The sequence below is a fragment of the Protopterus annectens genome, chromosome 9.part0 (genome assembly GCF_019279795.1).
Source record: "Protopterus annectens isolate FY-2018-M chromosome 9.part0, PAN1.0, whole genome shotgun sequence".
NCBI lineage: Eukaryota > Metazoa > Chordata > Ceratodontiformes > Protopteridae > Protopterus > Protopterus annectens.
In genome coordinates, this window is record NC_056743.1 from 429,012,831 (window position 1) to 429,040,610 (window position 27,780).

At 41.3% G+C, this 27,780-nt stretch overlaps 1 protein-coding gene across 1 annotated transcript in view; it reads left to right on the plus strand.

Annotated features, from left to right (window-relative positions):
* The window catches only part of BMP1 (bone morphogenetic protein 1), a 1,811,822-nt gene that overhangs the window by 1,611,307 nt on the left and 172,735 nt on the right, over positions 1–27,780 (plus strand). The window contains exon 12 of the mRNA XM_044082969.1: positions 22,461–22,656. Coding sequence (XP_043938904.1) covers positions 22,461–22,656 — 196 coding nt within the window. The remainder of the gene's footprint in view (positions 1–22,460; positions 22,657–27,780) is intronic.

Sequence of the window (27,780 nt, forward strand, 5' to 3'; positions counted from 1 at the left end):
ATTCGTTTGTACCTAAAATTCTTTGCAGCTGCCTGGCTGCTCTCAAACTCTATCTCGAGAATCCGAGACTCTGGTGTCTAGCATTAGGTATGGTGGGTGGGGTAGGTACTTCCGACAAGCTGCCTAGGAAGAAGGCCAAAAAGATTAAGCCTGATACCCATGCTGCACCTCAGGAGACCGGTGAGACTTTCAAGGCAGATGTTAGCCCAGGGTCCCATTGGGCTAACTGTTTCTCAATTGGAGCTGGGAACTGTAATGGAAGCCGGCCCAACAGAAGTGCTGAGTATGTCCACTGAGGTTGACCAGCCAATTTATCTGTGTACATGGTCGCAGTGCTTTATTTATCAGAGTATATGGTCAGAGTGCTTTATTTGTCTGCGTGAATGGTTGGAGTTTGGAGTGTAAGACTTGACAGTGAATCATCTCATACATTGATGTGCACAACAAGTACTCCATGAAAGTCAAGAGTAGCATAAGATGACTTGTGCATAACACAACCAGTAGTCTTTTCTGGATATGCGGTGCTTCTTTGGTAGTGTAAGCAACATGCTGGTAGCAACTGTTGTGCTGACATGATCTGCCTTGCCTGTTCCCATGTTGTGTTCATAACAGCCCAAAGGCCCACATTCCTTCTCTGTAATAAACATTGGACCTATTTCATGAGGCCTTGGTAAGGTTCTGGTTCCTGAGTAACTGGAGGTTGTCACATTGCCCAGAAGTGTTCATATACTTGGGGAAGTTTGCTGCAGTTGTGGTCTAGTTTAAATATCATCTGCCTTCCAATCAGATACATCTCCACATTGTACTGAAGAAATGACATACATTCCTCGGGACATTCTTTTCATAGTAGACGACAAACATCAAGTGTCTCACCATAAAGGAGGAATGGAAGACACATTACCACATGGCATAGTGTATAAAACTGCTTGTCAGTGCCATATGTTGTTTTTTTTTTACAGCTTTATTGAATTGTCACTTAAGACATAGGCAACCATGCATCTGTCTAAAAGAAAACAAACCATATTAACATGTTTCCAGTGGCAGTATACATCACATGTATTCTTTTGTTTAACTGTAATCTGTCCAAAATTACGTAAATTGCTCAGTTCCTGCTTTCCCCTTAAACCTCATTCCTTCTCCAAAACATTATTCTGCATGTATTTTTCCCACATTTTCCGTGTTTCTATGTCCTATCTTTTTCAAAAGATCCCACTTCTACTTCTTTTAATCTCTGTTACAATATTCAGTACTTCAAATGCAGTGGGTTTAAACTTTATAAGGTAAACACCTTAGCCATTATGCCAACTAACAAATGATGACTTTGATTTCCATTTTCTAGTAATTGCTATTTGGGCAGCCACCAAAATTGAACTTAGCAAGGCCTTACTATGTATATGCACACCCATTTGCTCACCCAATATTTTTGACAGAGTACTCTGTAGAGAATTTTTAAAGTCTACTAACTCTTTACACTCCCAAAACACATGTTCCCAATTGTCTCTTTCTTCCTCATCACACCTCCAACATTTGGCATCTAACTGAGGCAAAAATCTTTAGACTCTATTTGGGGTATTAAAATACCTGTGCAAATGTTTACACTAAAAAAAATCTTAAGTCTTCTAGACTGTTGCATGTTTGGAAGCCTTCCGTACGTCCTCAAATTGTTTCCCTGTGAATTGTGTATCTAATCTGTCTTCCCGCTCTTTTCTAACCTCCTCTGATTGGTTCCTATAGTCAGGCAGTATATTTAATTTGCCTTACTAATTAGACTTTTTAAACAGCAGCTTCTATTCTAGATTCAACAAAACCTCTACCAGAATAAGTACTTCACTTGGAATTCCACTATCTCTTTCTCTGTCTGTACTCTGATATCATTTCCTGATAAGGTCAGTCTCTAGCCTGCAAACCAAATGTATTCTTCTTGGTTTCTTCCATTCCCTCTCTAGTTATTTGTTCCCAATACATTGGTTCCTTTGCCAGTTTTCTCTAGTAAACTCCAGCCCCTGTCGCCTGTTTTCTGTACCCCTAATTGCAGTCATACCTATTGGCAAAATCTCCTTTCTCCATTCTCATGCTGGCTTTGTTCTTAGTGTGCTATATGTTATCACATTCAGAGATGGAGCCTTCCAGCAGAGGTTTTGATAGTAATAAAGGTTGTAATGTTTGTCAGTGGCCCCAGATATGTTTTTTTTTCATACTTTTAATAGCAGCTGGCTAAAAATCACACATTATATCTATAGCTGTCCCTTTAGATCATCACTTCCTCATGATTTCAGAAAACAGGTGCCTCATGACGTAATATGTCCTAGAAGATTTTGTAGTCATAATTGCAAATATTTGAGTTATGTATTCGTGAACCTCATATTAAAAAAATAAACGTGAACTGAGGTGCCATTTACAATGCACACGGTACTCTCTGCCTCGTCCTGCACATTACTAACCACCCTAAAGCTGAAGGCACCTATATACAGTTTCTTTACGGTGGGATTGCACATCTCCAAGGTTAGAAGTAGTTATTACATTCCTGACATCTTTCTGCACTGTATGCAATTAACCACCTGTGCCAATAGTAGATAGCCGACACCCACTAAGGTACCCCCAGTACAATGTGCCATGACCTGTCTGGGATTGTTGTAGGATACTATGGCACATAATTTAAGGGCTTTCATTTTCTCCCAGGGAATGGGTCTTCTAGGATAAGGCACGTAGTGGAGACTGGTTGACTATAGCTATTCTTCACCTTCTGAATGGGTAATGGTTGTCACCTCCTACCATTCCACACTCTCCAGTATGCACAAGTGTTCCTTTTTCACATTCTTCTCTCTTTTGCTTTCTACACACTAATAAAGTATGCCATCTGTTATCTGTTGTGTCCTAGGCTGAAATTTCAGTGCTCAACATAGTGGTGATAGTTGGTGCTTGTACTATCCTTTGACTGTTTATACACTGTACACTAACTGTGCCATTTCAAAGGGACAGCATGGTCATGTTAGTGTCAATCCACTGTACACTACTGTGCCATTTCAAAGGGACAGCATGGTTATGTAATCTCTGCTCTATAGCCAAGTTTTAGTCAACATCCCACATGCCAGATGATTCACTGACTCAAAGCAGGCATTTTTATGATTGGACTACTTCTCTGTGCATACTAACAAGAACAACAGTCAGTACACCGGCATTGTTCATGGTAAAGACCTTTCCATTTGCATGATAGGTGTTGTCATTGTCCCATTAGGCATTGTGAAAGTGAAGTGTATACGGTGGGGTTTGGTACCCCCTGTGTTTGGATGCCAGTAATGGTGCCATCTGATTGGGTCACAGAAGAATTAGTAACATCAGTGCTGCTAGTGGCATAACCTCATCATTGTATACTACTGTATGTGCAGTGTTTCTACCTTACTTTATGTAGTAATATTCAAATGCAAGCACGATGAATTCACATTTACTCATGTAAATTTACTTATTGTTTGATAAAAAAATACAGCCTTCCATCTCATTTTTAGCAAGAGTAATCGACTGAAAACGTTTAGGTTTCAACACATCTTTTTACACACATGAAAGAGGACACCATCAAGCTAACTTTAAATCTTTGCACATGTAGTACTACATTAATTATTCTCACCACTGGGGAAATGTACAGACACAAAGCGATGTGCTGTACAGCAGAGGTAGAAAACTACTTTTTGAGTTGTGTTCTGATGGGATATTTGATATTAGTTGTAGTCACTACAGACATACAGCCGCTTTGTCAGTGCTGTATATTTCTATATATCTGGAGTGAACATTGTAACTCTGTATTGCTGTTAACATTGACTATCGCTCCCTGGTTTGTATTGTTCATATGTAACTGTACTTCAGATTACCTGAGCATGACAAAATCGATTGACATTTATTTTATCTTCAGATATATTGTTGACCATCACAACCCCACATAATACTCATACCAGTGGTATCCTTGGTGTAGAACCTTTCATTCATATGGGTTTTCATTGATGAGTAAAAAATCCGTTACAGCTGATCGAAAATTGGGTGATTGAAATGTACTGGCTTTTTCACTATGAAATCACAGTATAACGGAGATGAGGGAATAAGCCCTTTCCCCTCTGTAGTGCAAGTTGGTATACTCTTGGAATTGATATATACAGTTAGCAGACAGCACTGGGAGGATGCAGAAGGGCTTGCCCCTTGTAACAAATCTGTTTTTAATGCTTTTTTTGTCTTCACTCTCAGATCTGCTCCTTTTAATTCCCCTTCTATCTTCACTATCACCTCCCTCACCCAGAATTTATTTCTAGGACTATTAAATCACATATGTTAAGACATATACCAACTCCGGAATCACCATACGTTGGAGAAAAGAAAATACAATTCAAAAGAAAAACAGCAATATTGGGCTTGGTATATAAAAGTCTGTATTTTCACTCATTCAGTCTCGCTATTCCAGGACTTGCACTAATGAGTCTCAGAATATCAAATGGCTGCCTGCAAAACTCTCTCTTTCTTTGTCTCCCATTGAGCTTCTCTTAAACCTGCCTGAGGTTTCCAACTGCTGCATTTATCAGAGCAGTAAATATGTTGGGTTGGACATGCTTGTTTAAACACTTTCTATTCCTGAACATCATCACCTACTTACCCATTCAGCATAACCTTATTCCAGTGTTTTCAACAGCATCTCAGAGGTCACTTCTTGGTAGCCCGTATGATACCAAGTAGACGAGCAAGGCTTTGAATGGTTTGCATAGATTTTATGATTTAGGTCCTTAAATTATTTTTTAGTGAGAAAGTATTAGGGTTACTGCAGTTGTGACAGATGTTTTCACAGGTACATACCGAATGTGGCATTATATTCAGTGATTGGTCTGATGAGAGTACAGTGGAAAGCTTGCATCCCTGAAGCTAGATGCCATACCTTCAGATGTTATGGTGTCCCATTTAAGAAGACTTCCATTATAGTAGTGGATACATGGTGATCAAAAGGCATTTCATTGTCAACATAGGATCCCAGATCCCTAACTACAGGATCGAACTTTCAGGGGTGTGTTGCAAATGTTATAGTTTCAAGGGAAGTCATGTTTGTCAAAGGATGCAATTAAAACATTTCTTGCCATTTAGTTTGTCCATGGCTTTGATACCAGCTATTGATTTGGGAAAGGCCCTCTTGGAGGATTTTGGTATCCTCTTAGAAGTTTATGATGGTACAGTGTTTGCAGTCAGCTGCAGACCTGGCCAGTCATAAACCCTTAACATTTTCTCTGACTTCCAAGAATTAAATGTTAAAGAGAAATCACCCAAGGAGTGAACCTTGGGGAACACTGCTAGTAGCAGGTCTTTAGGAGGAGGTAGAGCCACCCTCGGTAGTTTCTTGGGTACTATTTGTGATCTAATTCACTATAGAGTGAGTCACTTAGGGATTTACATTTATCTGGGAGAGTATATCTACAATACCTGAATGTGGGATGGTGTTGAATGCCTTTGTGAAGCCTAGATATACAGTGTACACTGATTTGACTTCATCCATTGCTTTAGTAACCTTTTGAAAAAAGTTTACCGGGTTACTCAGGCAGGATTTGCCCTTGACAAATCTGAACTGGCTTGGTTCAAGAGTTTTAAGGTTGCCTATGTCATAATGATCCTTTTTATACCCATACAGCTTAAGCTGGTCAGGCTTTATGGGTCTATAATTCCTTGGGTTCATCAATGCCCCACGTTTGTACAAAGGGGTGTTTGTTACTGTCTTCCATTCATCTGGCACAAAGCCTGTTTGGAGGCTGATATTGAATAACTTCTGTATGGAGTCTGGCAAATCATGTTTCAGGATAACCGGTAGGCAGACCAATATGTTATCTGGCCCCATAGAAGTAGAGTTCTTGTCCTTGGATAGGTGGTTTGTGCAGATTCAGGTATGTGATCTGGGAATATGAGAAAAGAGACAGGGATGAAGTTTGAGCTAAGTTTGTCTGCCAGTATATTGACTATTTCCTCTAAGTCTGAGTATATATCATTTACCCTTAGCTCTGCCCAGTGCTGGGTATTGTTTCTGAAATTACTAACACAGTTAAAGAAGGCTTTGTGATTATCCTATGCATGGGTGACTGTTTTTCCTCATGTCTTGTTTTTGTTGATTTGAGCAAGGTCCGGAGTTGTTTACCAAGAGTATTATTGACAGCTTGATAGCAAAATTTATTTTTGCGTGCAATTATTTTTTTTTTATTTTATTTTTATTTTCTTTTATTATAGAGCCTTTTTATATTAGGGTTCAAACATATGGGTTTATTTTTTAAATTTGTCATTGTATTTACATTTGAGGGGACAGATGCATCTATGCAGCTATTTACATATGCATAGAATTTGAAGGCAAAGCTTGTCCGTAAGTGGTGGCGTCATCATAATGGAATTTAACCAAGTCATCACTCACTTTTACTAGACTAGCCTGGGCATAATCTCTGAATACCAGTTTACTGACAGATGCTTCCCGCTTCAGTCTTAAGGAGAATGTGACTGATTTGTGCTCTGATTTTACTAGGGAGGAAGTTACAATTAATGGGAAGCAAAGCTACCCCATATTGGTAAATACCAAGTCCTGAACTTTGTTGTCCCTGGTTGGGGTGTAAACTGATTGGACCAGACAGTGTTTGTTTTGCTGAAGTCCATAAATTTTGGTGCATACATATGTGAGGATTTACATATTTCCCAGCTAATAGTGGGGGTAGTCAAAGTCTCCTAGGAGAATGGTAGTGGTTGGCTTAATGCATTCCTTCATATGGTTTAGGTAGGAGGTATGGGCTGAGGGAGACATAGAGAAGGTCCTATAGGTAGCTCTGATATGAGAAGGGGTTTTGTTAATAGTAAGTTGGACATGGAGGAGTTCTAGGTTGTTGTCATGTCTAACAAATCACAGTAGAGAGTGCTTGTAGAGAAAGTCTTTTTTGTTAAGGCTCCTAGCCGCAATACCTTTATGTTATCCGGATTCTGTTTTGTTTTGTTGGAAGTTTTGGAAGACTGACATTGCCTAAAAAAAGCACAGAGGATAGGACAAGTTTTAGCCAGTATATGAAAGTCTTAGGGGACAGGTGCAGGCCATCCCTAGCAAAATAGTTGGAACTGTCTACCATCTCCTCCCTGGCTGATATATTTTGTATCCCTTTAGAATGACACCAGGAGTTGAAATCCTTTTGTTCGTCCTGCAGCATTATTCTTGGTTGTAGTAGAATGCTGATCAAGAGCAGCATCATACCTGCCTCTGCCACATATTCTAGAAGCTCCATCATGTCTAAATGCCTCTGTGCATGTCTATACATCTTTAACACCCACATGCACTATGACTGTGTCATAAATGTGCTGGTACAAGTACTTGAGGGCCTTGATAGGCAACTAACTGTGATCTCACCTACTTGCTTTCCAGATGCATCTCTCTACATCAAGTGCAATTTCCCTTAAGAGCACACAGAGGCCACAGTCAGTCCGGGGCTGGTTTCTTTATCTTTCTCCAGATCCCCAGTAAGACTCCCCACTGGCACAGCTATAGATTTGAGATCTCAGCTCAGTCACCAAGCCCAGGCCTCCAGCACCCTTTCTGTCCAACCAGTGCTTCATATCCCTGCCCAAGTAGATGACACACACACACTCTTTGAGGTTTTATTTACACACACACACACACACACACACACACACACACACACACACACACACACACACACACACACACACACACACACCTGAGAAAGGTTGTCACAGGTTTACCAGCTATGCCCCCTTTTGCCCAGACTATAAGGTAGTTATTACTGCCACCAGCCACTCAATATCAGCTACATTAAGGCCTTAACAAAGGGTGTCCAATATTATTGTGTAATATTAACACAAATGGTAGTTTGACCAAGAGCAAGGCTATTAGGAGTGGCCCACACAGTGTCACCAAATAAATATGCAAGTACTCTCAAAACCTAAATATCTCTATATAAATCAATCACAATGAAAGGTTTAAATATATTTAATAATAAAACAAGATGATACTAAATATATATTCACAGCAATATCAGAGTTGAAAACCACAGGAAATTTTTAAACAACATTGCAGGACAGTCTCAAATAAATAAAGTAAAACATCTAAACTAAGCTTTACTATATTCTTGACTGTATCCAAGAGAATTACTGTAATCTAAGAACATACTAATAGAGCAAGGCAGATGTGGTGAATGGATCTTCTAGTTGTTAGGTCCAAGACAGAATACAGAATGTTCTGTCTCAGTAAGAGACTTCTCAAAGTAATATCAATATTACTGCTGGGGTAGCTTACAGAATGACATTACTTGTCATCTGATTAGTTCCCAGATTAAACCCCCACTGCTGGAAGATGACAGTATTTAGCATCTACCTGTGAAAATACATAGACCTCAGATATTTGGCAGATGCTGGAAGTCATAAAGCAACTGCACTCCATCATGCTTTCAGAGGTAGTAATTAGTTCACTCCAAAGACAATACAAAAAGCTTCTCAGCACAGACTCTGTGTCTCTAGCTGCAATGAAAACTGAAAGATACCATCTTTAATTGCATAGCCTGTAAAGTAATTTAAATATTTCTGCTATTTTCCTAAAATTTGGTGGACTGAAGTTATATATGCTTGCAACCCTAGGCTCCACCTTAGTAGCTTTGCATTTTGCTGGCTTGCTCGATGTAGCCGTGTTAAAGGATTGTGATCTATAACTTCAGTGAATTTCCTTCCATACCGATAAGGCTGAAGTTTCTGCAGTGCCCATGCTATGGCTAAATATTCCTTTCCTACAGCTGCATAGCATTCCTCCCTGGGTTGGAGCCTACAGCTGATATATACCACTGGGTGCATTTCTCCCTTTGAGGAAACTTGGCTAAGTACAGTGCCCACCCCATAGTTCAAATCATGTACCTGCACAACAAATTCTTTGCTGTAATCTGGACTGGCTAATAAAAAGGTCCTCCCAAAGCTCCTTTAATCTTCTGGAATGCCTGCTCACATGCTGGAGTCCACACTACCTTATCTGGCCTGTTTTTCCTTGTAATGTCTGTGAGGGAAGCAGCTGTGGTACTATAATTGGGGGCAAACTTTCTGTAATACCCCGTTGTCCCTAAGAATTTTCTCATCTGCTTTTGGTAACAGGGCCAGGCCATGTTCTGGCCTGATCTTACCACTCCCTACTCTATGTCCCAGGTAGGAAACCTCTGCCATACCCAGCTGACCCTTACTGGGCTTAATGGTCAACACTGCTCTCTGTACTCTGCCCAGCACCTCCCTAACATGCTCAAGGTGTTCTTGCCAGGAATGGTTATATTTGGCAATATCATCCAGGTAAGCAAGGGTGAAATCTCCTGATCCTGCTAGGATACAATCTCCCAGTCTCTGGAAAGTTGCTGGGGTATTTTTCATCCCAAAGGCCATCTTTGTGAACTCATACAAGCCAAAAGGAGTCACAAAGGCTGACCTCTCCCTAGCACTGGGAGTCAAGGGCACCTGACAGTAGTCCTTGGTAAGATCAACAATGGTGAGATAATTAGCCCCACCCATCTGCTCTAGGGCTTCATCTGTCCTAGGCATAGGGCAAATATCTGACTTCGTGTCACTATTTAATTTCTTCTAGTCCACATAGAACCTGGTGCTGCCATCCTTCTTTGGTACCAGCACCACTGAGGAGGCCCAGGGACTGCTGGATTCCTGGATTACTCCCAATTCCAACATTTCCTGTATTTCTACCCTCAGAGTCTATTTGACTCCCTCAGGCACCTTATAAGGGGCCTTCTTGATAGGCCTTTGGGGTCCTGCATCCACATGGTGCACCAGGTGGGTACACCCTGGTTTCTGAGTGAACATGCGGCCAAACTCCTGTAACACTGCTCGGATTTCTTGAACCTGGATAGGGGATAGCTGCTGGAACATTGTTACTCCTTCCACTGAGGTGTCAGTCTGAGCCTCAATGAGGAGATTAGTCACCAGATCCCCTCAGAATTCTCCTGCAATCCACTGCAAATACTGAGCACAAGGGCCTCCCTGTTATGGTAAGGCTTCATCGTGTTAACATGGTACAGTATGTGCCCCTGCCTACCAGTTCTATCTTGTAGTTAACATCACTGACCTTCCTTACCACTTTGAAGAGTCCTTCCCAAGCTGCCTGCAGCTTATTGTGTCTGACAGGAATGAGCACCATCACCTGCTGTCCCACACCATACTCTGGCTTGAGCATTCCTGTCACACCAGACCTTTTTTCTGTTGTTGGGCTTCTGCCAGGGTCTCCTGGGCCAAGCCTATGATTTCCCTGAGCCTTGTCCTGAGGTTTAGGACATATGCCACAACAGACTCCTTGTGGGATTCACACTCTCCCTCCCACTCATCACAAATCAAATCTAGAGGTCCCTTCACCCTATGTTCATATAGCAGCTCAAAGGGTGAAAAGCCTGTGGTTTCTTGGGGCACCTGTCTGTAAGCAAACAACAGATGGGGCAAATATTTGCCCCACTCTCCCTTAAACTTGTCTGCAAATGCCTGTAGCATGGTCTTTAGTGTAGAGTTTAACCTCTCCACAAGACCATTAGTCTGGGGGTGATAGGGGTTGTCTTTAGATGCTTCACCCCACAGTGCTTCCACAGACAAGCCAGCAGGTCTGACGTGAAATTGGCACCTGTGTCAGTCAGTATTTATTTTTGGAAACCTACCCTGCTAAAAATCTCTAATAAAGCATTTGCCACCCTTTCTGCCTAGATGGAGGATGGAGCCACCATCTGAGGGTATCTGGTAGCATAATCTACTTCCCCTAAGATATACTTTTTCCCTGCACAACTTGGGGTACTCAAAGGCCCCCGCAGTATCCATAGCTACCCTCTGAAATCGCTCCTCATTCACAGGTAAATGCACCAAAGGAGCTTTGACATTGTCTCCTGTCTTGCCTACCTTTTGGCACTGCTCAGTGGTCCTGCAGTACCCTGTTACAATCCTGGAAGTCCCAAGCCAATAAAAGATGTTCTTCATCTCACATTGCTGCAGTCCTAACACTTGGGTAGTCCGCTGTCCCTCGGTCGGCCCGAATATCAGAGTATAAGGCTGACGTCGGTCAAGGCGCATTTGACTGACATCAGAACGTCAGGGTACAAATGCGCATGACCGACGTCATATCCTTAGTCTTTTTTGCCGCATGGTCCGATGCAGAAGCAGTGTTGCAAGTGCCGTTCGGCGTTCTGTAATTTTTCAATTCGGAGTTTCAGACCGAAGTCAGAGTTGGTTAAGTACCCCGTTGGGGAATATTTTGTTTTTTTCTTGCCTCAGTGGTTTACCGGATGTCAGAAAAAGTGAATAACTGTATTTCTTGTGGGAAACAGATACCGCATAGGGATTACCATAATTTGTGTATACCTTGTTTGGGGCCTGAGCACGATGTTGTTGGGTGTCGCTTTTGTGCTAAGTTCAATAAACGCACTATAAAGCGAAGGTTGGATTGTGCCAGGTTGGTCTTTGGGAAGCGGTGCAATTACAATATGCCGTCGGATGCTCCGACGCCAGCTTCTCTAGAAGCGCAAGGACAAGGCAGTTAAACCTAGGTTAGAGGAGTCGTCCGAACCGGACGCCGGTTCTTTAGAGGCGTCAGTGGAACCGGTGGTTCCGACGGAGGCCTCTCTGGAGTCCCAGGGAGAAACTTTGATTTTACAGGATGTGGCCTCCCAGGAGGCAGGTCAGGCTGTAGGGGCTTCTCAGATAACTGTACTCCCTCCCTTCCTAAGGGGTCTAGGCCCTCTCTTTCTGCTTCCAAGGCTTCTCCTAGAGGCAGGTCTAGTTTAGCTTCTGTGGGTGTCACTCCTAGTTCTTCAGGTTCTGTGCCCAAGAAGCACATGCTTAAAATGGCAGAAGATTTAATTACTTTAATTAGAGGCTCTATGCCCCCTCCTGATAAGAGGCCTAGGATGGAACCAGTGTTGTGGGATTATGAGCAGGCTTCGGATGTGTCTGAGTCTTCGGCTGAAGACTTGCAGGAGTATTCTCATTATTCTGATTCTGATGTGGATGATTCTACTCCTTCTGCTTCTCCTCCTGAGGATTTTTCTTTTTCAGAGACCCTTCACTCCATGAGAGAGCATTTTAAGTGGGAAGGTCAGGACTTCTCTGATTCCAGGAAAAGGCTTAGGGAATTTTTGTTTTTACCCCAGCATAGGCCTTTGGCTATACCTCCTGTTCTGAATGTGGTGGAAGATGTGTTTGCCGAGGCTTCTCTTAATCCTGATTCTTTGCCTCCTGCTCCTGTTAAACCAGATAGGTATTACAGGGTGCCTGAAGCTCATAAGTATCTTTTTAAGGGTCCTAGGGCAGACCCAGAAACTGTTAGCCAGGGGCCTAAGGGTGTTAAGGCTTCTGTTGTCAAGAATCCGGTTCCTGCAGATAAAGAGGCCAGGGTCTTGGATAGATGGGGAAAGAAAGTTTATACTTCTTCCACTCTTGCCATGAGAGCTTTGAATTGCCAGTTTCACATGTTGAAATATCAAAATTATCTCCTTTCACAGTTGAAATCTAAGGTTGATGCTCTGGCGGAAGGTATTGATTGTAAAGAGTTACAAGATTTAGTGCATGTTTCTGAACAGGTGGGTAAGCATTCTTTGCAATGTGGTTTTGATGCTGTACAGGCCTCGTCTAGGGTGGCTGCCACTGGGTCAGTTCTTCGCAGGCATGCCTGGCTGAGGGATCAAAATTTATCTGACCATGTTAAAACTAGGATTTTGGATGCCCCTTTGCAATCTGATGTCTTGTTTGGTTCTCCTGTTGAGGCAGTTTTAAAGAAAATGGAAGACAAGGCTAAGTCTATGCAGACTGTTAAAGATTTTTTGCAGGTTCAGCCTCCAAAGTTTAGTAGAAATTGGCCTACTAAGGGGTGGACGTATCCTTCTTATGATTCCCAGTCTAGGGGTAGATCTAGACGTGGGAGGGGCAGAGGTCAGGGCTCTTTCAGGCCTAGAATAGGGAGTTCTCCTGCACAGTCTTTGGGTGAGGGCAGGGGTCAGTCCTTTCGTAAACAGACCCAATGACCTACCTTTTCAGCTGCCAGAACCTTCTCGCCTGGCAGCACCTTTGGGAGGAAGGTTGGCACTTTTCAAAGAAAATTGGAGTTTGATTACCCAAGACAGATGGGTATTGGATATCATACATCACGGTTACAGGTTTTATTTCCATACCTTGCCTCCTTTCAAAGGCATGCCAGACATTCCTCCTCAACAAAGAATAGAGGCTCACAAGCAAATTTCTCTGTTACTCCAAATAGGGGCTATACAGCCGGTTCCTATACCAGAAAGGGGCCTAGGATTTTATTCTCGCCTGTTCCTTGTACCAAAAAAGGGGAACACGTGGAGACCAATTTTGGATTTATCTATCCTCAACACTTATCTGGACATTCCCAAGTTCAAAATGTTGACGTTACAACAGCTTTTACCTCTGCTGGGCAAGGATCACTGGATGGTAACTTTGGATCTCAAGGAGGCTTACCTTCATGTTCCTATCAGGCTAAGTTGCAGGAAGTATCTGCGTTTTCGGACTGGGACTTCTCACTATCAGTTCTCTGCATTGCCCTTTGGCTTATCTACTGCACCCAGAGTATTTACGAAAGTTCTGGCTCCAGTGATAGCTTTCTTCAGGCTGAAAGGAATACAAATCTATCCTTATTTGGACGATTGCCTGATTCTGGCTCAAGGAAGGGAAGAGCTTCTTCGTCATTTGGAATATGTGATAGCAGTGCTAAGATGCCTGGGGTATTCTGTGAACGAAATAAAGTCCAGTCTAGTACCCTCTCAAGACATGTGCTTTCTGGGTGTAAGACTGAATACAGCATCCCAGATGGCCTTTCTAACCCCGGACAAACAAAAGAATCTTTCCAGTTACTTCCATCATCTATCTCTTCAGTCCGGGCTGACTGCAAGGACAGTCCTTCAAGCCTTAGGGTTCATGGCATCTTGTATTCTGGTGCTTCCCAATGCCAAACTGCATATGAGGAAGTTGCAATGGTATCTCAAAATGTATGGACACAGCACTGCCAGGATCTGGACACTGTCATTCCAATAATACCTTGCATTCAAAAGGAATTTTTGTGGTGGGCTCAGGAATGTCACCTAAACAAGGGACTCTCTGTGACCCGGCCAGAGGCCAGTCAAATTTTAACGACAGATGCCTCGGACAAAGCTTGGGGAGCTCATCTAAATGGAAAGTGGATACAAGACAAGTGGCCTGTCAGACTACAGCATCTACATATCAACTTGAAGGAGATGTTAGCAGTCCAGTTTGCATTAATAGCTTTCAAGGATTTACTTCTTCCAGGGCAGGTGTTGATTCTAACAGACAACACAACTGTCATGTGGTACATCAACAAGCAAGGGGGAACACATTCTTATCCTCTATGCAGGCAAGCAATGATTTTGTGGGAGACTGCTCTCAGTTTACAACTAGGTCTTCAGGCAAGGTTTCTGCCGGGAGCACAGAACTCCTTAGCAGATGTGTTAAGCAGACAAATCATGGATCCCCACAAGTGGAAACTGGATCTTCATGTATTTCAGAAATTGACAGTGTCCTGGGGAACTCCAGACATAGATCTGTTCGCTTCTCCACTAAACCACCAGCTGCCAAAGTTTTGCACAAAGAGGTTTCATCCCACAGCTTGGAAAGTGGATGCTCTTTCTTTCAGTTGGAAAAATCTTCATGTGTATGCCTTTCCACCTCTGCCTCTCCTCCCAAAGGTACTTCTGAAGGTCAGACAGGACAAGCCAAGGATGATTTTGATAGCTCCAGATTGGCCTCGACAGCACTGGTACCCATTACTGAGAAGTCTAGCACGGAAGCCTCCATGGCCTTTGCCTTTGATTCCACATCTGTTGTCCCAGGAGGACAGTCATTTGCTCAATGTCAAACTTCACTCTCTTCACCTAACAGCCTGGCATATTCTATTTTAAACCATAGAGGGTCTCAACTTCCACAACAAGTTTTGAATGTGATTTTGGAAGCTAGAAGGCCTAGTACAAGGAAAGTGTACGCAGATAAATGGAAGAGATTTTTGTTTTGGAGTGCAGCTAAGGATTTGGATGTTTCTGAGCCTGATTTAAGTGTGGCTCTTCAATATCTTACTGAGTTGTTAGACAAAGGTTTGTCCTTCTCTTCTATTAAGATTCATGCTGCAGCAATTTCAGCTCACTACGACTGTGACCCACCATTGTTTTCTCATCCTTTGTTCAAGCAATTTCTTAGAGGGGAAGAATATAAGACCCCCAAAGGGCTCCTACTCCTGCTTGGGATCTCAATTTTGTGTTGGAGAAACTCACTTTACAACCTTTTGAGCCTGCAGCTACTGCTGAGTTGAAATATTTGTCATGGAAGACTGCTTTTTGTTGGCCATTACCTCTGCAAGAAGGGTTTCTGAATTGCAGGCCCTTATGGCAGTTGAGCCTTTCTTAATTTTCCATAAGGATAGGGTATCTTTACGTACTAATCCTTCCTTTATGCCTAAAGTGGTTTCTAGTGTGGCTTTAAACCAAACTATTCATTTGCCTACTTTTTATGCAAATCCCCAAAATAAAGGGGAAAAGATTTTGCACACTTTAGATGTACACAGGCAGTTGCGATATTATTTGGACAGAACTAAAGGGTTCAGACAATCTCAGCAGTTATTAGTTTCTTTTGCTTTGTGCTCTCAGGGCAAGCCCGTGTCAAAACAAACTATTTCTAAGTGGATTGGATTTTGCATTGCTTTCTGTTATTCCCATCATGGCAAACAGATTCCAGCTGAGATTAGGCCTCATTCCACTAGGGCTACTGCCACTTCAACAGCTTTTTTGAGGGGGGTGGCAACTAAGGATATTTTGGAGGCAGCCACTTGGAGTTCTGTGCATACCTTCTCTAGGCATTACCACCTTCCATTGTACTCTAAATCCAGGGCTGGTTTTGCCACTGCTGTGTTGCAGGGCATTTTGGCAGCTCCTGCTTCATTATAGTTTAGCCATCCTCCCTTACCTCTGCTTTGGGATTCTACCCAAGTGTTAGGACTGCAGCAATGTGAGATGAAGAACATAGTACAGTTTTGTACCTACCATAAATGTAGATGTTCGAAGATCCACATTGCTGCAGTCCAATTTACCCTCCCTCCTTCCCCTCTGTAGTTTGAGGTGGTTGTGTGGGTTGGGTTACCCATCTGAGGTATATTGTGTATATTGTATATATTGTATATATGGTACATATTTTTGGTGTTGGGCTAGTTGGTTGTTTAGTTGTTGTCTATGGGTTTTGACCTTTCTTTTTAGGGTCTTCTGACATCTGGGGCAAGAAAAGACTGAGGATATGACGTCGGTCATGCGCATTTGTACCCTGACGTTCTGATGTCAGTCAAATGCGCCTTGACCGACGTCAGCCTTATACTCTGATATTCGGGCCGACCGAGGGACAGCGGACTACCCAAGTGTTAGGACTGCAGCAATGTGGATCTTCGAACATCTACATTTATGGTAGGTACAAAACTGTACTTTCTGCATAATACGTCTCTTGGTACACTTTATGCCCAATATGACCTGCAAAGAGAATGTCATGGGCTATGGCTAGCAGTGCCAGATGGTACGCTCTGGGCACTACCAACTGCTGTATTACTTCCCCCTCTAGCCCTCCCTCTGGGGTCCACTCTTTATGCACTAACCCTTTGTCCCAGTATACAGAATCCACCTTTCCTTGAGAATCTGTTGCCTCCCTGGCTACCTCCCTCAAGCCTTGTAATGTACAGTCTGAGAGCTGAGCCTGTCTCAACTCTCTCTTTTTTAACCCTTCCCAGCTCCCCTTCCACAGGAAGTCTGGTATCTTCTCACAGCGGTACCTCACTGTCTGCCTGGGTACTGCTACTCACCTCTGCCCTTGCAGTTACTCTGTCCAAGAGAACATCAGTACCCACAAACAGCTGTGGCTCACCTTTAGTCTCACTGCTACAAGGTAGCCCCCTCCCTCAAGTAGCCATCTCACCAGTCCTGGCTGAATGTGTGCGGTCTGTCTTGTTCTCCCTCAGGCTGCCAGACCCACATGCTTGCCTCCAAGCCTGACTGCATGTAATCGCATGCACACAAGGTATTGCATTATCAAAATCATTCCCTATCAGGACATCTTCAGGGATATCCTCAAGCATACCTACTTTCTTGCTTCCTTTTCTACCCTCCCAGTCAAGGTGAACCCTAGCCAAAGGTATTTGGAATGTAGTTCCTCCTAAAGCTCTGACTGGAGTAGACTTCCCAAGTAGCTTGTACTCCTCTTTAACCATGGCACACTTCACAGTGGTTAGGTCAGAGGCTATGTCTGTCTTAGCAGTGGTCTGTTTCCCATCTGCTGAGGTAGGTTGTAAGCTCTTGTTTTAGTTTGGTAACCTTGTTGCCTCAAGACAACTTACTGCTGGCATTCTGTCATTCCCACTTGCTGGCTCCCTACCTTTTGTTCCCCACCTTCCCTTCATGGACATCTATATGCTACATGACCCCACTGGTTACATTTAAAACATTTATCCCTTGATCCTGGCCATGTGCCTGAACTAGAGGCTTCCCCTGTTACTGGTGGACTCTGTTAGGGTGGTTTAGTCTGCCCATCGTGGGTTCCCTTTGACCCATGTGCAGCACTGGGTATCCCTTTCTGACGCAGTGATGCCCTGATTGCTCGGTATAGGTCTCCCTTTTTCCCCCAATTCATCTGCGGTGTTACATTCCCTATCTGCCAACCAGATTCTCATGTCCTCAGGCAAAGTGCTAAGGGTTTGTTCCCTCACCAAAAGGTCTGCCAGCCCTTCAAAACTGGTGATCTGACACCCACTCACCCACCTATGAAAATAAGTGCTCGGTCCAGCAATATATTCACACACACTTTCATTTGCCTTGCGCCTATGCTCATGAAACTTTTTCCTATAAGCTTCACGTGTTAACTTAAAGCATTCCAACAGACAATTTTTAACTGTATTATAATTTTAGCATTCAGTATCAGACAATGTAGAAATAGCAGTTACAGCTTTACCATGGAGTAAGAGGGTCAGGAACCGTACCCAGAGCTGTTGGTCAACATTATACTGTTTACATACCCTCTCAAACATATGAATAAAACTATCGAAGTCATCACCCTCTGTAAATTGTGGAAGAAACTCACTGACCTTCATTGATTCTAGGGTTCATTTACTCCCTTCCCCATTACCTCCATGACTCTGGCAAAGAGTCAACATTTCCTTTTCATGTTGCCTCCGCCTCTCATTTTCTTCGGCTTTCAGGCATCCTGATCTGTCTGCTGATTCCAATTCCGTTTGTTTCTGTTTGTTTGTTTATTTATTTACATTTTTTGACAGGGAAAGTTCACTGGGTCAGAAACCCATTTTCAGTTGAGGCCTGGGGAGAAAAGCTGCATGTTAAATTTAGATTACACAGAGTAATAAAATTACAGTTTTACAAGGAGAAAAGTAGGCGATATTTTACTTGAAGGCCTCACCTTGCATTTTGCGCAGAAGTGGTTGTGTCGCGAATGATTGACGTCCAGGTCTGCATATGTAATGAGCCATGATTGACATGGCATTCTAATCAGCTGGTGAGAAGTAAATTAAATGCTTTTGGGAATAACTTTCATGGGAGGTGCAAAAAGAAGCACAGAAGTAGTAAACCTGTCCTTGCAGTTCATAACTTTACCATTTGGAGTTTTTACAAGTTTTTTCTCCCCATTTGTATGCAGAGAATGAAGAGCTCTTTTTCCAAGTGGCTGTCAGTGCTTTGGCATGTAAGTCACCTCAGTAGGAGTGTCACCACAGTAGGACACTTAATTTTCCAGACTAAATTTAGTCAGTCGTATTTGCCGAGCTGAAAGCCATATTGTTCATATGTAGCAGTATGCAAGATGTTCTCTGAAGTGGCTAGCAGTGTTGCTAATGTTTCTGGGGAAAGTTTCTTCAGCTTTCTTTGTCACAAAAATAGTATGGTGTAACTGCTACCAGAATGTAAATCGTTTACAGTTGCATGAGTATTAAAAAATTTGTATTTGCTGTGGTAGAAAAATACATTTTATTGCAGTGTTTGTTTAATGCCTAACTAGGTTTTGTAATCTAATTACATTTTGTGACAAAGAAATAGGTTGGCTTTTACCATATACACACTGAACACACAGTTAAATGTTTTCATTTGGTTAACTTATAATTTTTGGTGTGTTTTGTATTTTCCTTAATAGCACTAGTCTGCTGTAAAGATCCTTCCATTGGTGATCTTAATATTTGTAAGTATTTGTGTGTAGTTCACTTTGCCTTTTTCCATGACAAAAATTCATCTTGATTGGAGCTATTGAATGACCTTTAAGGTAGTGATGCGTGTAAAATGATGTTAGGTTTGAAAGTTATTGTGTAAAATAGACATATGCTACTGTCGCTATTGAGGGAATGCATATTCATTAGTGCCCGATTACGAAATAGCACGGGAGCGGGTTTTGGGCTGGGCTTGCTACTGTGCATCTGGTGAGGCCCTCAAGTAAAATATCGCCAAAACGTACATAGTCTAAGTACAAGTACAAGACTAAGGAATTTTATAAAGTTGGAGGAAGACAATATTGGATAATTCCTAATAACTACATCAATACTAATCTAAATATATATATATATATATATATATATATATATATATATATATATATGTATTTTTTTTTTTTTTTTTGAAAAGGAGAGAGGATAAGAGAGATGAGTAGTTGCAGAAGATATGGGGCAGAGTTAAGGAGAGATATGAAGAGAAGTAGCAGCGGGGCGCTAGGAAAGGTTTAAGGAGGGCTATTTATTTGGGGACAGAGGCAGGTTTGGACTTGGACCTGAGCCATTTAACGAAGAGGGACCATCTGTGTTTATTCCAGTGTGAGTAAACCGTTCTTGTGAATCCTGTTGGAACATCACAGGGATCAACCACCAAACAAGTTACAAGTAAACACAAAGATAATGGTGTAGAGGCAATAAAACATGAATAAACAATAAAAACTGCCCCAAGGATACACAAAATGTTTGAAACAGGATGTAATCAGTCAAATTGCCAGGCACTGTATTTGTTTTTGTTTCTTCAGTATCTGTTTTTCATTTTCTATACGCACTCTTATATTTTTATTTGTACGTCATCTGCCACTCTGATCATGTATCATGGTCACCCCCAACCCCTTGTATCTTATGCAGAGCATCAGAAATCATTATATAATCAGTTTGTCCTTATCTTTGACATACATATAATGTCTCTCATCCCGAATTGTCTCCCATGCTTTGTCTTTATGTACTCTTATGTCTTGTGCGGTTTTCCTTAACCTTTTCATTGTTTACAATCAGAATATCCCACATCTGTAATGTTCATGTTAAGTAATACAAACTGTTTAATTTCTGCCAACATTCTCACTCTGCATTGATGCGTACACCTGTACCACTGTCACTTGTATTGCTTTCCCATGTGTTGTCACACCATCAGTCACTACCCTTCTTACAATTCTAACAGCCGTCACTTTAATGTTATCTTTTTTTCTTTCTTTCTGCCTTTTTTTTTAAACTTACTGTTCTCAAATGTGTATCGTTGCCAAAACTCCATATAATAGTTTTCCACATAAATGTAGATGTTGGTCTTTTAATTCTTCACTAAAAACCTGCATGTCTTCTAAATATTTCATATCTGTAGCTACACCATGACACCATTTATACCAATATCCTTCTCACTTCTTTTATTATATTATGCGCATTCACATCTCCTACGTTTATATTAGCCCCTTTCTATTTTGGATCTTTCTATTATTCCTGTTTGCAGTTTCCATTTTTGTGTCCTGTTCCCAATAGATAAAGAAAAAACCTCTGGTATTCCACTACAGCAAAAATCCACCACGATAAAGTCCTGTGTCAAACAGCAAGTAAGTTTAATGGAAAAAGTAAAAACAGCATTACAATTCCGTAGTGATAAAACGATAAGCGCTTTCAGCTATTTAGCCTTCTTCAGATCGTTCCTATTCCCAATAGATGGTTTATCTTTCCCTTCTATTGCATCTTCTTGTTCATCATCATTACATTGTACTGCGACACAATCCTCCCTGGATTCCAAGTGAAATTCCCTGACTGTATCGACGTTTTCATTTTTTGTTACTTCATTTGCAGGAGCACATGATTTTGTTCATTTTCATGATAAATATCACTTTGAGCACATTCACTTCTGTCCTTAGTTTGCTCATTAGTAAATTGAATAGTTTTCGTGTCCAACTGTATTTTCATTGCTGCTAGCATTTAGTTTATCAGTCTATAATAGAGAGTCAATCTATAAGTGACATTCTTCATGTCCTGTGTGCAATTTTACAGTCCTATGTAAATTATCATTACATTGGGAACACTTTTTTCATCCAGTCCTATATCAGATTACTTGTACAGTTACAAAAAAATTCTGATTTGTGTTCCCCTAGCTATTTAACAATGTTCACCATAACTACACTTGGTACTTCTTTTATTGGTCAGGAAGCCCAAACCTATCAAACCCCCCTTTCCATATTTTTGTGTCATTGGGCACATTTTTCTAGTTTCATATATATTCTGGCAAGTCCAGAAAAAAGTTTTCAGTTCCAGTTTTTCCTCATCAATAGTTCTAAATTGCACTTTGCTTTTCTTGTGGACCTGCACATTTAAATTAATAAACATGTAATCTTTCCTTGGGGCACAACATTTTTTCTCATACCTAGTAAGTCTTTCTGATAAGCCAAATGTCTCAAAAGTCACATTGCAGAAGGATTCTATGCCTATGCTCCTTTAAATGCACATGAGCTCCATTTAATGATTCAGACAAAATGTGTACAGTTTCTTCACTTAGTCTGTTCTCCTTGTTCTGTAAGCCTCACCAATATAAAAATCGTTCACTCCACCTTTTGTAAACACCATTATTTCCACAGTTTTGTCAGCATTTTCATTTCCTCCAACAGCATTACCTTCCATACTGTATTTACTGCCATCACACAACAATAAGGGTATGATCTATAGAATATGCCCAAATGAAGTGCAGCCCTTGACACACCCCTAGATTCCATCCTGTAAATTTTTCATTATCCCTATTAATTATTATGCCTAAGTCATACATATTTCCATTGTGTTCATATGGTTGGTTCTGTCATTTAAGTAGCACAAATGATCTGATAGAATCTTAGTGGAGTAAAGTCTCAAAATCTAGCACCATATCAGCTTACATTTTTCTATATGAACATTAGGAATTCGTCTGGAGATGTTAATGCTCATGTTACTTCAATACATTAAAGTAGGATTTTCTGTGACAATCCTTAGATAAATGGAAATCATATGAATCATCATTTGTGACATTACATTTGTTACATGATCATTTGGTGTTAGCTGTTTCTAAAAACTGAGTCAGCATTTCCTTAGATGTCCTCAGAATTCTTGAAACAGTTGTTCATCATTTACTAAGTTTTTTTATTTTGCTTCCATTCAGATTGAACGTCATGACAACTGTGCATATGACTACCTGGAAGTCCGTGATGGTGATAGTGATGACAGTCCCCTGATTGGTCGTTTCTGTGGATATGACAAACCTGAAGATATTAAAACCAGCTCTAATAAACTCTGGATGAAATTTGTCTCTGATGGATCCATTAATAAAGCTGGCTTTGCTGCAAACTTCTTTAAAGGTGAGTTCAGTGGTACACTTGTTATTCTAACGCATCATTGAAATATGGCAGTAATTTGCTAAGCAGTAGTACTGTAATCATTTCCTGTCTCTGAAAGCAAACTGATGTTGGAAATGGTGGCTAAATGGTTTGCATTCACATTCACTGCTTACAGAGGGTTTGTGCTAGTGTAGCTTTACTGTATAAACAGTAAAATTGTTTGCTTTCTGTTTTTTGAGGTAGGGAGCCCAAAACTCTAAACTATGGAGTCAGTAATATAACATGCACTTCCTCCATATTACTGCAGTGGAAAAGAGCCCCAAATGGTGTAGCTCCTCATTTCAGGACCCAGAAATGAGTTCATATTATTGGAGTCATAAGCATGCAAATGGAATGTGAGGGTATCAAACCCAAGGCTAAAGGAAGAAGCTCATTAATAACCTCTATCCCCTGTTCTAATTTAACAGTCATGTTAATCAGTTCTTGTCAAATTCCACATCTTCCTCAACCAGAACGATATCTTGTCTCTGATGGAAGACTAACATTCTGACAGCTTTACAACTTTGACAAGGTCATGTGATCTGGTATCTCATTCATTTTTGATAGATGAACTTGCACTTCCTGATTTTAAGTTGTTTTTTTCTCAGTTGGTGTACAAACTGCCTAAGCAATAGGACTTGTGAATATTCTGGCTTAATACTGTTTCTGATATGGGGTCCTATCTTTCTGCTGTACCTTGATATTTGGCTTAGTTCTCATCCCCCTTTTTATTAATAACCCCACCGGCAGTATTAAAAGGTTGAAGACTACCATGTACTTTCTCTTTTAGGCATAATAAACTCCCTGATATTTTTATTTTATAGTCTTTTGTTCTTGTATTTGCTAAGTGTGTAGATAAACTTGTTCAAGGAACTGTTTTCAGTCAGGATTTATGCCCAAAGGCAAATGCAACCATGTAACAGTGTTGAACACATTAAGATGTGCAGCAGGGGAAAAGAAATGAAAAGATAAATGTTTTATAAAATTCCAGCTTGAAAGTAAAAGTGAATGCATGCAGTAAACAGTAAAAACATGCAGTAAACCTTTAAACACTCGACCCCACCCAGTTTGGGTTTGTGAAGGGCCAATCTCGTCTCCTGAACCTGACTGACTTTTTTGAATCAGTCTCCAGAGCTGTGGACGAGGATAAGGCAGTCCACACAGCCTATGTGGACCTCACAAAGGCCTTCGACACCATCCCCCACCCTGGAATCATAGATAAACTTACTAAGCTGGGCATAAATCCCTACGTCACTCGATGGGTTGCCAACTGGCTTACTGACAGAACCCAGACTGTAAAAGGAGCCGACTCCAAATCCATCTGCAGACAAGTGGAGTACCTCAGGGTTCAGTCCTGAGACCGCTCTTGTTTGACATCTACTTCTCTGAAGTACAGGCCAACACTAAGGGACTCTGGCTAACAAAGTTCACAGATGACTGCAAACTGGGAGCCATTATTGAATCCCCAAATGATGTGGATATTCTACAAAAGGGCCTTACAGAAACAGATGAATGGTGCCAGAGTCATGGGCTCAAACTTAATGCCAAGAAATGTATAGTTATCCCTTTGGGAAAAAACATGTACCCATGAATTACCACATAGGTGGCAGTACACTAAACACCAAAAGTGTGATGAGAGACTTAGGGACACAGGTGGACAGTGGTCTCACCTTCGATAACCACATCACCACAACAGTCAGGAAATCCTTCTATGTGGCACACCTCATCACTAAGGGCTTTTCATCCAGAAAAAAGGAGGTTATTGTCCCACTGTACTCATCCCTCATTAGACCCATTATATAGTGCAGTGCCCCATTTGGTATGTACCTCACAAGACATCTGCAACAGCTGGAAAGGCAGCAGAAATACCTCATTAAAAGAATCACAGGCCTAAAGCAGATACCCTATGCTGACCATCTAAAAAAACTCCAGCTATACTCCCTGGCATATTGTCTACTCACAGGCGATCACTGCTTAACATACAAGGCCATGTCAAACCCTGAGCTGTTGGACATACTCACTTAAAGAAATACCAATCACTCAGAGCCACACTCTCCAGGGATCTAAACATTGTCATCACAATGAACAAAACATGCTGGAGGCATAGGTTCCTGACCCAGAGACTCCCCATAGTCTGGAATAGACTGCACATACATGTCAAGCAGAGCACCTCCTTGGCCCTCTTTAAAAGGAACTTTGACGATTGGATGGGAGATTGGAAATTCACCCCCGGGGATCATGTCAGTCACCCTGCTAGACAGGGGTCCAGGGAAGTAAATATTGTGGGAAGAAATATCCAGGGAATTGTTATGGCTAGGCTTGTATAGGCCCTAAGGCCAATAGCCTAGTACCAACCTATGAGCCTATGTAAGTAAAACTGTGTATAAGTGAAGGCCCTATGCATGCAATATACTAAAAGAAAAAGCTTTTACATGAAGTAAAACTGAATGCAGAAGGAGGTAATGCCCTCAATAGCTAGGGTTACATACAGCATGACCGATTTCAGTTATACTGAGCTAGTCAGAAAGAAGTACGGGGGGTGCTAAAGGAGAGTACAGGGTGACGTAGACGGCATGAGGAGAAATGGCATTTCAGGGACAGTGGAAACAGAAAAAATAAAAGAAACCAGAGAAATAGTCAAATGTTAAAGGCAGCAAATGTCTCTGTTCTTGATCAAGCTTCCCCGAAAACAAAAACAGGCTTGGGGAGGGGTTGAATTAATACCCTCCATTGCAAGCCAGCCAGTAAGGTAAAAAAACATAGGTATAGTTATAATTTTATAACAGATCTCTTTAGTGATGTTCCCTTAAGTTCCATTACTAACTGTTATGAGGGTCGATGGTCAGAGTTTTGTTCTTTTTTAATCAAGGATCCTGTTCTTTTTCCTGGAGGTAAGAAACAAATTATGTTTGTGATACAAAGACATCACTTCTTCTTCTTCTTTCGGCTTTTCCCAGTTAGAGATCGCCACAGCATAACTCCAGTTCGCTAATGATTGGCAGTTGATTTTTACAGTGCCAAGGTGCCAGCCCGACACCCAACTTTCAATGAAGGCACGCCCATTCACGCATGTCTTTTGAACGCCACTCGATCGCAGGGAGGACATGCAGACTCCACAGAGAAGATGCTCTAGCCAAGAATCGAACGGGAGAACCTCTTGCGGTGAGGCGACAATGCTACCGCTGCACCACCGCAGCTCTTATTATAGAAAAACATCACTAAAATATGCAAAAAAAAAAAAAAAAAAGTTAATCCCAGCACTGGTATTAAAGTCTGGCTGAAGAAGGCCACTAATGTCCTAATGAAAGACATACATATGAAGAAATCACATAATGAGAAAGCTCTTGCTGTTAACTCTATTAACTGTTAAATCTTCAGAGATTATAAGTATTCTGAACCAAGTCTTTCTTAAAGGTATTGCAGGTAGCAGCAATGGGGATCTTGCTAACATTTTCATGAGGTTTTTTAGTGCATTCTGTTCTTCTTCATATTCACACCTGTCTAGTTACAAAACCTTGCAAACATGACCTGCCCAGTCAACACTGAGAATGTAGTTTTTGAGGCCCTTGAAGGAATAAGTTGTAATAGTGCTGCAGGAACTGTTGGCTTTCCAAGGTGTATGTGTCTATAAAAATACTGCTAAAGCATTTAATGTTATATTATTTTTTCTTTTTCAAGAATTGTTATTGGAAATGTTTGTGTCAGATCATGGAAAGTAACAAATGTGTTTCCTGTTCTGAAAGGGAGGGGACGTGAGTAATCCTGTATGGTGGCACCCCAACAGCATCAAATGCATTTTAGGTATTTGAGGAGATATTGCTGAAAATTGTTTCACTGAATTTTCTGGATATCATAGATGTGAATCCACATGAATTTCTTGCTTGCCAGTCTTGGCTTTCAAATTTGCAATTTTATACTTTTGCAAATGAGGCGACTGAACTAGGCTCGTCAGTCAGTGTAATTTATCTTGCTCTTGTAAAAGCCTTTGACAGCATCCATCATGATGCAATAGTTAACTAGTTAAAGGCTTGTAATGTTAATCCTTGTTGTTAACTTGACAGTAAACTGGTTCAACAAGCATCCTTTCAGAGTCAGTATTGCTACTAGAAGAACAACCAGCAAAGAAGGATCCAGCAAAAGTAGTTTAATAAAATCTCTCTGACGTCTCGGCCTCAGCCTTCAAGGAGTTGGTACTCCTTGAAGGCTGAGGCCGAGACGTCAGAGAGATTTTATTAAACTACTTTTGCTGGATCCTTTCTTTGCTGGTTGTTCTGGTTTGGTTCTTCAGTTGTTGTACTCAGGATTGCTACTAGTCTGTAACGCTATTACACGGGCCATCTCTGTTCAGTTTATTTATGCCTTCAGTGTCTGTTCTGAGTCCACCAGAATACTGTAGATTTACAGATGATTCCAAACTACAATCTGCATAGTTATGCTGTTCTTCATTCTCACCTGAACAATTTGGTAGCTTGCTTGCTTAGTACATAACAGTATAGAGTTTAATTTCATGAAATGCTGAGTTATTCATGTTGACAGACAAAATAGGGAATACCCATATTCCTTCAGTGTTTGCCTTATTGAGAATCCTGACTTTTACTAGGATTATAAATAAGAACTTGCCATTTAGTTTACTGTTACAGCACTAAACACTGCAGGTGTAATGAATTTAATTCCAAAAATCATCTACCAGGGACCACAGAGTTTTTTGTATTTATATATTGCACTGATTAAAGCATTACTGATTATGGTTTATTTATTTCTTGTATTCAGTATTCATCTTAGAAAATTAGAGTGAATTCAACATTTACCTGTGAAGTCTTATTTTTTAAGCGCTGCTTGTGATAAGAGACCTGAAGGTTATAGTCAGTTTCTTATCACGCTAAAACAGGTGCCCTCATCAAAGCATTTAACTGTATCCATAGTAATGTCATGGCTGACATCGTATAGGTTCATAGGTGTGTACTAGGCCAATGGCCCTGGAGCCTTTACAAGCGTAGCCCATACAAGTGCCCTGGCATCATGCCACCTTTAGTTCCTGGTGCCTCTATTAAGTAGAGCCACTGGAGTGATTCCCAGGGTGAACTTTCTATTTCCCATCCACTCATC